General features: G+C 44.9%; 1 protein-coding gene and 2 long non-coding RNA genes across 4 annotated transcripts in view; 1 reads left to right on the forward strand and 2 right to left on the reverse strand.

Annotated features, from left to right (window-relative positions):
• Positions 1-12,444, reverse strand: part of SLC44A5 (solute carrier family 44 member 5) — an 88,546-nt gene extending 76,102 nt beyond the window's left edge. The window contains exon 1 of one of the 2 annotated variants that reach the window (XM_035333067.1): positions 12,386-12,444. In XM_035333067.1, the coding sequence (XP_035188958.1) occupies positions 12,386-12,413 (28 nt within the window). In that variant the 5' untranslated portion in view covers positions 12,414-12,444. Of the gene's footprint in view, positions 1-2,658; positions 2,866-12,385 lie in introns of those variants that run through there. The other variant, XM_035333065.1, reaches the window with a different exon arrangement.
• On the reverse strand, positions 8,543-9,745 carry LOC118170651. The gene is made up of 2 exons (XR_004752820.1): positions 9,641-9,745; positions 8,543-8,975 (listed from the first exon to the last, which is right to left on the reverse strand). It is a non-coding gene; the product is annotated as an uncharacterized LOC118170651 (long non-coding RNA).
• On the forward strand, positions 9,960-10,461 carry LOC118170652. Its single transcript, XR_004752821.1, has 2 exons — positions 9,960-10,090; positions 10,238-10,461. It is a non-coding gene; the product is annotated as an uncharacterized LOC118170652 (long non-coding RNA).
• Positions 12,445-12,648: the final 204 nt, after the last annotated feature.

A 12,648-nucleotide genomic window follows, 5' to 3' on the forward strand; every position in this document is an offset into this window, starting at 1 on the left:
AAAAAAAAAAAAAAAAAAAAAAAAAACTTGACATGATCGCTTCACAGCACCAACTAGGAATCCCAATTATAGATTCCAGTATTGGTTGCACTGGTAAGAGAAATTATAGGAAAGAAGTTCCTCATAGGGAGGCTCTAAGTATGCACATATTTAAGAAGTACAGTAGCTAAATCATAGAATGGCTCGGGTTAAAAGGGACATTAAAGATCACCTAATTCCAACCCTCCTGCCATAGGCAAGGATGCCACCTACTAGATCAGGTTGCTCAGGCTGCTCATCCAATTTGGTCTTGAACGCCTCCAGGGATGGGGTATCCACAACCTATCTGGGCAACCTGTTCCAGTGCCTCACCACCCTCTGAGGGAAGAATTTACTCTTAACCTCTTACCTAAATCTCCCCTCTTTTAGTTTAAAACCATTCCCTCTTGTCCTGTCATTATCTGATTGAGTAAAAAGTTGCTCTCTGTATTTTTATAAGACTCCTTCAGGGACTGAAAAGCTGCATTCTCTTCTCCAGACTGAACAGCCCCAGCTCTCTCAGCCTTTCTTCATAAGAGAGGGGCTCCAGCCTTCTGGTTATCTTTGTGGCCCTCCTCCGGACCCATTCCAACAGCTCCACATCCTTCTTGTGTTGGGAGCCCCAGACCTGGATGCCCCTGGTGGGGGCCACACAAGGGCAGAGCAGAGGGGGACAATCACCTCCCTCAGCCTGCTGCCCACTCCTCTGATGCCCAGGATGCAGTTGGCCTTCTGGGCTGCAAGCACACGCTGCTGGCTCATGTCAAGCTTGTTGTCCACAAGAACCACCAAGTCTTTCTCCTCAGAGCTGCTCTCAATGAGTTCTTATCTCAGTCTGTACTCATGTCTGGGATTGCCCTGACCCAGGTGCAGCAACCTACACTTAGACTTGTTGAACCTCACTAGGATCACATAGGCCCACTTCCCAAGCTCATCCAGGTCCCACTTTGCAGATGACACTAAGCTAACTTGCTGAGGGTGCACTCAATCCCATTGCCTATGTTGTTGATAAGGATATTAGCCAGTACTTGTCTCAGGATGGACCCCTGAGGGACACCACTTGTCACCAGCCTCCACCTGGACATAGCATCATTGACCACCACTCTCTGGGTATAACCTTCAAGTCAATTCCTTATCCACTCGATGGTCCACCCATCAAATCCATCTCTCTCCAATTTGTAGACCAGGATGTCATGTGGGACCATGTCAGAGGCCTTACAGAATTCCATGTAGGTGACATCAATTGGTCTTCCCTTGTCAACTGACGCACTCAAATCCATCATAGAAGACCACCAGATTGGTTAGAAATATTCTAATTTCTCTCTGGGTTGCTTTAATTACATAAAGAATTTTTTTTTTTTGCAAGCTCCCTATTTTGGACAGTTTGATTAATCAAAACAAAAACACCACCATTATTAGAGTCTACTATTGAAAGGGATTGAGATTTTTATTCTGCATATACCACATTTGTACAAACAAAAACTAACCAGCTTTGTCCATCAGGTCCAAAGTGTGAGGAAGCCAAACTATGAATATTCCTTTTTAGCCAGATCACACTTCAGACCATAGAGATGAACTATAAAATTGAGTTTTCCGAGTTGTACACATGCCACACAACATGCCTGTGATATCAAGTCAAAGACTGTTTTATCAACCCATTGTTGCCCTCTTTTATACTGCAGGCAATTACAGTCAGCCTTTGGGACTCACAGAAAACAAGCCTTGTTTCTAAGGGGGTTTGCACATTCTGCAGATTTTGATTTTTATTTTTGGCTATGGAAATCCCACATATATTCGGAAAAGGAAATCGGTTTTGTAGCAATGCTTCAAACATGCTAAGAAGCTTTGCAAAACCAGCCTCCTCTGTGGCAAACGTATTAGCTTCCAAAGAGCAATTAGAGCACGGCTCAAGCACTGAGATGAAGTTCTGTCCCCGGTGACCTTCTCCTACACGCGGGCTGGCAGGATCCTCTGAGGGCACGGAGCTTGCCTAGTCCGGGTACCTCTGCTACGGCTGTAGAACTCCCAGTCCCCAGCCCAAAACAACAGAACCCTCCCTACCAGGGCCACTAGTGCAACGGGCTCCCGCCGCCGGGTCCCGGTACCACGGCCCACCAGGGCCCGCGGCCACCGCTCCCTCGAGCCGGACGCCGCGCGCCCACCGGCCGGCCCTTCCGAGAGCGGCGCACCTGCCGCCCGCCGGCCTGCCCGCCGGCCTGCCCACGGGTCCTCGGCACGGCGTGAGCTGCAGCCTCCTCCTTCCCAGGACGGCCTTCTCCGGCGGGCGCGGACAAAGCGGCCGCAAAGCACCTGCTGCAGGAAGGGGAGGAGAAGGTTCTCGCCCTGCCCGCCCCCATCTCTGCGCCCACCGGCTCCCCTCCCCGAGACCGGCCGTCCCGCCTTCTTCCAGCCGGGCGAGCCGCAGCGTCAGCGGAGAGCTGCACCAGCGCCTTCGGGGGCTCCGACTGCCCGGGGCCCGTATTACCCCCATACACATCCCCAGTATCTGCCCTGGGAAACCAACTCTCGCCGCTGGCTGCACGATGGATCCGCATCGTAAATAGGCGGGAGGGTGGCATGGGATCCGGCTCTCTTCGCACGAGCGCCCGCTCCGTCTCTCGCCCGTGCCCGAGCACTTACCGTAGGGAGGCGCGGAGGCGTCCCCCTTATTCGCCATCGTCTCCCGGCGCCCTCCGCGCTGGCAGCGCAACCGGGAGCCCGGCGCCTGCGTCCGCTGCTCAGCGCGCTCTTTGTTGCCGTGAAGGCATGAGAGGAGGCAGCGGCCGGGCAGCCTCCCGCTCCGCCCGCGCCGCGCCGGCCCACCCGTCCCGCCGGCTCCGCGGCCGACGCCTGCGCCGAGCCCGCGGGGGCGGTGCCCGAGCCGTGGTGGGGGCGGCGGGCGGAGGAGGGGGGCGCCGAGGGCAGGCGTGGGGGCCGCAGGATGGCCCGCAGCCGGCGGCCTGCCCGCCGCCCCTCGCCAGCCCCGCCTGCGCCCGGCTCCGGCAGCAACTTGGGCAGCCGGTGAGAGCAGGCGCTGTCCCTGCCGGGGCCCGCGGCAGGGAGGTCCGCGACCTCTCCCCCGCCGCCTGGCGCTGCCGGGAGGAGCGCTCTGCCCCGCGGAACGTGACGGGCAGCAGCAGCAGGATCAGCTCCGCTCGGCTTCGGCGGGCGCGGCAGGCGGCCTTGCCGCAGTCAAGGTGGAGAAGGCTCTCCCTTTCCTGGCCCGTGCCCGTAGCCTAGAGATTTTGCCGCTGGTAGGAACTGGGCCGTCCTGCGCTTCTGCTTCGGCCTTGGCCCCCGCCGGCCCGGGAGCGGCCGCGGGAAGCGCCTCCCGCCCGCGGCCCCCGGCGGAGCTGTCCGGCCGGCCCGTGCTGAGGGGCCGGGCGTGCTCCCCTAGCCCGTGGTTTACAAAGACATTTCAAAGCACATTAAGTGACCTTTGGATTAAACTAGCTGGACATGCTCTAGGAGTGCATCTGATGAGCTCCAGACCCTCCCTGGGTCACTGCAGCCCAAAGCAAAAATCCTCCAAAATGCTTAGTAGGACTTGAATCTAACCATTTAACCCTATAAATCCCAAAGTATTAGTCCATATTATTTCCTAACAAAGAAGACTCCTAATGCAGAATGAATCCCTGTGAAGAAAGGCTGAGAATGTTGGGGTTATTTAGCCTAAAGAAGAGAAAGCTCCAAGTAGACCTTATAGCAGCTTTTCAGTATTTAAAGGGGGCCTACAGAAATGATGAGGAGAGACTCTTTATCAGGGATTGTAGTGACAGGACAAGGGGTAATGGTTTTAAACTTAAAAAAAAAAGAAAAAAAAAAAAAAGGGGGGGTTAGTTAAATATAAGAAGAAATTCCTCACCATGAAGGTGGTGAGGCACTGGAAGAGATCACCCAGAGAAGCTGTGGATGTTCCATCCTTAGAAGTATTCAAGGCCAAGCTGTGCAAAAAAACCACCAAACCTGATATGGTGGGAGGTTCCATGGCAGGGGTGTTGGAACCAGATGGTCTTTAAGGTCCCTTCCAACACAAACCATTCTGCAATTCTGTGATCCTAATGTAAACTTTCCTTCAGCGTACTGATTTATTCAGTCTCTCAGACTTAGGGATGTCTTCAACCCCATTCAAAGCTGTCTTTTAACCTCAGTGCAGATAACGTTATTTACTTAATAAAGGGTTGTGGATCCTAATCTAGAAGGCACCTACAAATAATGTCTCAATTTTGAGCACTATAGAATTTAAATACCGACCTGCAGCAAGTAAATACATTTTGTGTGTAACGTCCTTATAGGTGTTCAGGTACCTGACTCAGGCAGCCGGAATTGCTTAATACCTATGACAGTACGTATTTCCTAAGACATTAGTTTTTAATACAGATTCTGAGGCCATCTACCCACCTTTAGAATTTTGTTTTGTTTTGTTTTGTTTTATTTAGAATACTCATAGTAAAAGTCATGCTGCTTACCAAAATTATTAATTCTTTAAATAAGTTGAATATACTTTCTTATATCACAGGGCTGTTGTAATGATAAATTATCTAAGGCATACCAAGCTAATGGAAAACAGAAACCATATAAATAACAGATATGCAATATATGAATAGAAAGTGTATTGTTCGGTATTTAACTCTTCACACCACAGTCAGAAACATGATGCATGGAACAGAAACCTATATATAAAAAGGAGCACAGAACACAGGCTTGAGTGTTCATATTTAAAAGCCCCATAGCCACACAATTCAATGGTACAGTGTACTTTAAACTAGATTTAAAACAGGAAGTACATAAAAAATATTTATGAAGCACCTAGGTAACATAAAGTTACAAATTATGCCTATGACTTTTCCTCTCAATTACCCTTAAAGTACAGGGAAAAAAATCCGCTGATATTGGAATGAAAAATCAGTAGTCTGTGCACTAAGTTGACGCTACTTACATGACTCCATTCAGTAAAGGCCTGGAATTGTGCCAGGATAAACGCTATGCAACATTGCAACCATCCCCTTTTTAATTAGTTGATATCTATGAAAACAAACAAACAAACAAAAAAACACTCTTACACGGCTTGCTTCCTACTGAAGTGATTTTGCTGTAATAAGTACAAATTCAAGAGTCATAACTGTCAGTAACAAAACAAGCCATCAAGAATCAAACATACCAAGACAATAACAGTGCTAAAATATTTGGGTCACCTTACTTTGAGCTGTTATGCAAAATAAAGCATTATCCAAAATCCATCTCTCAGAGAAGTGTCTTATATTAATTAAAAAAAAATCCAAACAAGATAATTCACAGAGACATCAAAGAAGCTATTTCTCTTGAAAGCATTATTTTAATAAAACCCTAGGTAACATTGCTTTACTGCAGTGAAGCAATAATGTTCAAAAGGCTGTATATAATACATTGCAGTTAATTTACAAAATCAGTGCTTTTGTTTCAACATACAGCCAGAATTGACAGCATTCATAAACACATTTTACATGGCTATCAACATGATATACACATCACTACGACATCTCAAATGTATTAAAGTTCATGTTTGTATGAAAATCAAATTTTAAAAGCCTAGCTAAGCCAGTAGACTTTGTTTTCCTTTAGTAAGGAGTTGGTAAGTTATTGGAATGAGACCAGTCCCAGGTACATTCTGTTTTGTGCACAGAATGGAAAATTGTGACAGACAAAACTAGACTGGAGCTGAGGCTGAGCAAAACCCATGCCCCATTCCCAATCACGCCCAAGTGCCTGGTACATTTCTAAAATATGAATTTATGGTTCTCTGAGGGGCAAAAATAATATAAATTGGCCACAAGGACTTTTCTGGTAACAGGGCTAAGATGTAGGTGGTTGGAAACAGCCCAGGAGACTCGGCATACAGAGAGCAAATGGGCTCTCTCTCGCCATCAGGCCGCCGCATTTCCCAGGCTTTGTGGAACAAGCCAAACCTGCAGTAGGTGAACTCTACAGCTGGAAGGAGGGTCTCGACAACCACGCCTGGGTGCGGACAAGCCGCTGCGGCCTCGCAGCTCGAGCGCCAGCCGGCCGCTCGCCGCGCCTCCCTCTCTCCGCCGACCTCCGCTGCGTCCCGGACCGCCAACAGCCTGCAAGCCCACAGCCGACGCTCCACGCGGGGGCGCTGCGGGCTTGGCGGGGCGGCCCCGGCCCCGGCCCCGAGCCCGCGGCCCTGCCGCACACGGGTCTCGGCCGGCGCGGCGCTGGCACCAGCTGTCCGAGAGTCCCGCCTCGCCAGGCATCGCCGGGAGCCTCCCCGGCCGCTCGGCCACTCTCCTCGGGATGCCGGCGTTCAGAGCCGCTCGGGAGAGCGGTCGGGTCGGGCCGGGCCGGGCCGCGACGGGATGCGGGTCCCAGGGAGGACGGGAAGGGACTGGGCGCTGCTGGCGGGGAAGGACCGCACGCCGCGGCAGCGCTGGAGGGAGAGGGGCCGCGGGACAGGAGCGCCTTTGGCGGAGCCACGGGCCGCGCCACGCTCCCTCTTCGACTAGCTCGAGCTCGCTGCCGGCCATCACTGCCCGCTCCTGGCCGTGGGGAAATCGGCGCTCAGTTCTGTTTCTCCTCCCTCTGCATTTTGATCCGTTTATAGCCGTAATGGTCTGGATAGGTGCTCCCATGTTTTATTCTTTAGCTGAGTTGTTGCACAGCCCTGGGACTCTCCGTGCACCAAAAAGCATGCTGTGAAGTGTTTAGAAAAAGATATGTAGGTCTGGTACCCTCTGCTTCCCACTTATATGGTGGAGACAGCTTCAAATTGTCAGGGTTTACAGTTCAGAGCATTTTATACAATGTATTTATTTAAATGTGCTTAGCTGTTCTACCTATGCTATTCTTTTATATGTGCAGTATATAAAAGTTGCTTTTCTGAAGTACTGACATTCCCCTATAGAGTAAAAATACTGCTTATATAGAGAAGTTACTGATCCACCAGTAACCTCCTAGCTTTAAACTAGAAAGTAAAAATGATTCAAAACTCAGGTGGTACCTTGTTTAGCTTTTACGCTGGCCTTTTTTCTGGTTTCCTATTTTCCAGAGCAATTTATGAACTAGGTAAAATTTGAAGGGTCCTCACTCAGAGCTCACTGTCAACAAATGTGGTCTAGCCCCAGAGTGACACAGCCTAAGTGTCCAAAGTGTTCCATGACAGTGTCATTTATGGAATATGGCTCCATCTCAAGCCAGTTGGGTGTTTCACAGATCAAACAAAATGCTTTAGGAAGGGGAAGCCAACAGACAGTTAATGTGTACCATAGGAGACTGGTATTTCAAGTCCAGCTTCCTGACATATTACCCCAGCAACAAACTGTTTTTGACAACTCTTCATTTTTTGTCCTGAGTTCTGTGATGGAGAATCGAGGTTAGTGACCTTAGTTTATTGTTGTCCTATCTTTTTCTGTGATTTACAGCTTTGTGAACAAGTTCAGTAGTTCTTTTGACATTAAGGTAATAAAGATTGCTTCACTTGCATGTGTATTCTTGTCATACCCTTTTTCCTGACAGGAGATTATTCCATTGGTGATCTTGTCACTTTAATGGTCACATTTCTGATTGTGACAGAGCTTATATACCAAGGAAATGCCAAGGAAATGCTGTGGTAGTTGCATTTGAGTGTCAATGGTAAACTTGTCATTGAATCTGAATGTCCCACTGAGTCAAAGAACAGGAAAGTTGACAGAATAATAGATTGTCACCCAAATCTTACGTGTTAAAAACTGATCCTTTGTCACTTATCACTTGTGCCACTCCAAGTATGAATCCCACCTGTCCAATTCATATTTCTGTTTGTGGGGGGAGTGGTGATTTTTTTCAGAGTAGCCTTCAGTGTTAACCTTGCATACCACTCTGGCAGGAAAAAACAATAGATGTATGTTCTCTACTGTAAAGTTAACAGCTTCTTTCACATAGACATATCACCTTTAGCATTATTTTGAAATCAGTACTATTTCTAGTTTAGACAAAAATCTCTGTTGGCAAAGCTATGTTTGACTGTATCAAGGGCTGCTCCTTAAAAAAAAAAAAAAAAAAAAAAAAAAAAAAGTAGTGAATACAATTACCTATTTTTTTTCAACATCATCTTGTCTTTTTCTAGCTAAGGTATAAAATTCTGAAGCAACAAGGTCTTTCTTGTTTCTTGTTTTGTTTTCTTCTGTATAACAGTGATATTAGTGACACAACTTGAGTAAGAAAGCAAGATACCATTTTTCAATGGCTGTGGTTCATGAAAACTCCAAATGAATAATGTGTTGCCTACTAGAAAATACAGTCCTGAACTATTAATAAACTCACTTAGCAGTTCGGTGTTGTTATGTCATAGCTTCTCCTTATTCTATGCCTAGCAGTGGTCTTCCTGCATTTCTTCTTTTAACTTTACAGATGTTTTCAGTATTTTCTGAAAATACTTTTTATCACTATGTTGGGATGCATTATAGCCTGTGTTCTTCTTGACTTTGTAACCGACTTTTTTGTTGTTGTTGTTGTTGTTGGTTTTTTTTTTTTTTTTGGTTCCTGGAGAGGTCCCAGAAGTGGTGGTTTGGATTGCCCTGGAATTGCCATGGAAAGAACTGAGGCTCTTCTATTTTCTCATCATCTGACAACTGGCAAAATTAAAGATAATATGGAATTTTTGACTTTTTTTTTCTTTTTTTTTATAAAAAAAAAAATAGAACAAAAGGAGTTTCAAGCTGCTGTTCATAAAATTGTTGTGGAGGACATTTTTCCTGTTGCTGCACAATGTGACAAAACTGGATAGATGAATCTATCATACAGTATTGGGAACATAGATTTTTATCTTAACCTGAATAAAATTTAAAATGTTAACTATGCTGAACTGGAAGGTAATTTTTTCTACTTCAGTATCCTCTCCCACTCATAAAATGGGCTTGGGAACTTGGTGTTATGAATTCACACACACCAGAAATCTGTGGTAAGTAAACAGTCTTTTTAATCTGTAAAATAAAACAAATAAAAGGTATTAGGTAAGATTTTCATGGGTAACTACGGATCATACATAAAACAGTTGCGTACTAATAATTCAAATGTAATCATTAGGAAAGTTAATATGTACAAGTGTTAGTAGGTGTGGATGTAATCAGGATGATCGCTAAATCATCACGATTTACCAATTTATGACCAGATTTTCTACCATGATTACAACTGCCTAATGTTCCCCTCATGTGCTGCGTCAACTGATTAGGCAGAGAAATTGCAGGTCATGTTTTGATCTAGTTTCTCACACAGACTGGAGCAACTTAAAGAGTTTATTCAAGAAGGACAGTTTTCCTATTTAAATTAGGCACAGTATAGCAGTACTTTGGCACTGCTTAAATATATGAGTAACCATGGAAAAATGTTAAATGATTCTCTATTTTGCATTTATATTATCTGAAAAAGAAACTGGGGAACCGTCTGTGGGAGACCTTGTTTTTTTTCAAGACTCATCAGAGGGTATATCTTCTATCAAAAATTAAATTAACAAGGTTAAGGAGCAAAGAGACAAAAGGAGCAATTGTGAAGATCACATTTATTCAGCCACAAATTCTAGGGAAACTTAAGGGTGAAATAGCTGGACTACTGTAGTGCAGAATCATTTGATTAGTAAATGAAAACTTACAAGGGGCAAGTTGGACACCATTGCTTTAAAAGGTCTCCAAGAGAGATCTGGAAAAAATATGTACTAGTAAGCCTGATAAACCATGTAAACTAAGTGCAAGTAAGAAGTACAGAAATAGTGGACACAGATAAATGTGATGTGCTAGAGAAGGGTTTCTGTCAAAGGAAGTCATACCTCATAAAATAATTGGAGTTGCTGAGGCAGCTAATAAATGTGTGAACAAGGGACGCTTGGTTGATAGAGAATGCTTGAACTTCTGAAGTGAATTTGAAAAATTATCAGGTTTTGTAGGGAAAAGTAAGCAGCATGGCTTTGCTCTGTCTTTGCTATTTGGAATATCTACAAATAATCTGGAAAAGGAGGTCAACAGTGAAGTGATAGACTTTACTGATAATACTAAGTTATTCAGTATAGGAAAGATGAGGCTGGTGCAAAGAAATGCAGGAGAAGGTTGTGAGATTGAGTGACTATTAAAATGGCAAATGAAAACTGAAATGAGAAAAGTGATGCACGTGAGAATGGAAAGAACCCCCAGAATAATCTTTAAGGTCCCTTCCAACCCAAAGCATTCTGTGATTTTGTGCTGTGGTAGCTCAGGAGACTTTGTAACTATTTCTCTGCTTCCAAAGGACTCTTAAGAAAATTCTTACAAGTAGTCAAAAAAATTCAAGTGGTACATTTTTACCATTTTGTGCAACTTGTCCCATATTAATCTCACAGTAGCCATGAAACTGTGGAATTTTGAAATTATTTGTTACTATTGTCAGAAAACTTTTAAAATAAAGTTTGCATGGGAATGTCTTATTAAACAAAATGCACAATCAAAAGGTTGTGGGGGAATGTGTTTTTCATAATTATTCTGTGTAAATCACTAATATGTTTCACTTTAAACCCATTTTAGTAAATGAAATATTCCCACTGTAGGTGGTCTTGGCTGTAGCAGATTTGAAGTGTGCCTTATTATGGGAAGAGTTAGCTTATGGATGTACAAGGGTTCAAACTGCCATTGAAGCAAACTCCCTAGGACAAAGTTCAACTTTTTCTCACCTCTTTTAAGCTAGAGTCTGTGCACTTAAAAAAGATGAATTAATGGTCTAAACATTTTATTTCAAATACTAGTAATCATTGCAGGAAATGAGCAGCAGCAGAAAAAACACTAATGAAGAATGACAGAGGAACCAATACTGTGTGCAAGTATAACTGCTACGTTGTAGAATGTTCCTAAACTTTTTTTTTTTTTTTTTTTTTAACACTGATGTCTACGGACAGCTTAGCCCATTTTGGTTTGTAAATAAACAGTAACATTTGTAGAAAGTCAAGGAATATTTAATCAGATACATTCAGTAAATGAACAGTAAATAGTACCTGGAAAACCATCCTAATTCACTCACCAAAAATTAATACTTTTTATTTCCCTTTCAAGCGGAGGTATAAGAGCTTAAGAGAAATACAAGGTTTGTAGAAGCAGAACTTCAACTCAGATGGGAATTAAACCGTATTTGTAAATGTTACACAAGAAAACATTATTTAACAGTGAGGGTGGTTAAACACTTGCAGAAGTTGCCCGGAAGGGTTGTGGAATCTTCACTTGCGGAAATACTCAAAACTCAGCTAGACGTGGTCCTGCTCTCGGCGACCCTGCTTAAGCAAGCAGGAGGGCTGCACTAGATGATCTGCAGAAGTGCCTTCAAACCCCAACAGTTCTGTCAATTCATTTGCAATTTCTCACCAAAATGTCCTTGCTTCAGTGTGGTCTTTCATCCATTACCTGAATTTAGTGCTGCATGATACAATTGCTGTCCACAGATATGAGTTTTTCATTGCTTATTTCTCAGGTAGGCTTCCTGGAAAATTAGTTCTTTAAATAATTTTAAAGCATTATAAATCGCCATTTTATGTACCATGGGAAGATTAACAATGTAGCATCCTGGTTAAGTATTTGCCACACTTCAAAAAATACTTTATTTTTGACTGTTCTATACAAGTCAGCGTTATACATAGTTTTTCTTGGATGGTCTCAAAATGGTGTTCCAGCCCGATATGGTTCTGTCTCCCACATGTGCCTTCAAATCAATCATAGAATGGCTCAGGTTGGAAGAAACCTTAAAGAACATCTAGTTCCAACCCCCCTGCCATAGGCAAGGATGCCACCTACTAGATCAGGCTGCTCATCCAATTTGGTCTTGAACGCCTCCAGGGATGGGGTATCCACAACCTATCTGGGCAACCTGTTCCAGTGCCTCACCACCCTCTGAGGGAAGAATTTACTCTTAACCTCTTACCTAAATCTCCTCTCTTTTAGTTTAAAACCATTCCCCCTTGTCCTGTCATTATCTGATTGAGTAAAAAGTTGTCCATCTCTTTTTATAAGACTCCTTCAAGGACTGAAAAGCTGCAATAAGGTCACCCCAGAGCACTCTCTTCTCCAGACTGAACAGCCCCAGCTCTCTCAGCCTTTCTTCATAGGAGAGGGCTCCAGCCATCTGATCATCTTTGTAGCCCTCCTCCGGCCCCATTCTAACAGCTCTGCATCTGTCTTGTGCCGGGGGGGCCAGACCTGGATGTAAGCACTCCAAGTGAGGCCCCACAACATTAAGAGTAGAGGGGGACAATCACCTCCCTCGACCTGCTGCCCGCTCCTCTTTTAGTGCAGTTGTAATTAACAGCATGGTCATATCAGTTTTAATTAGGAAGCAAAGGTTTGTTTGTTTGTTTGTTTTCTGAATTAATGAACGTTTTCTATACCTGTCCTGTGGTAATCCAATTCTTGCATTTGCTTTTCTGTAGAACCGAGGTACCAGACGGAAACCGAAGTTATTTCCAAATACTTGCTGTGTTTACCTCGACGCAGGAAAGTGCACGGTTGGAATTACCACGCCGTAGATTTACGCCCAGCGTTGCCGAACGCCACCGCCTAGATGCCAAATCCGGCTGCCTCAGCTGACCTCAGCGAGAGCCGGCCTCGGCCTCGGCCTCGGCACCAAGCGACCGCCCCGCCCCGCCCCGCC

This window comes from Oxyura jamaicensis, chromosome 8, assembly GCF_011077185.1.
Source record: "Oxyura jamaicensis isolate SHBP4307 breed ruddy duck chromosome 8, BPBGC_Ojam_1.0, whole genome shotgun sequence".
NCBI classification, from domain to species: domain Eukaryota; kingdom Metazoa; phylum Chordata; class Aves; order Anseriformes; family Anatidae; genus Oxyura; species Oxyura jamaicensis.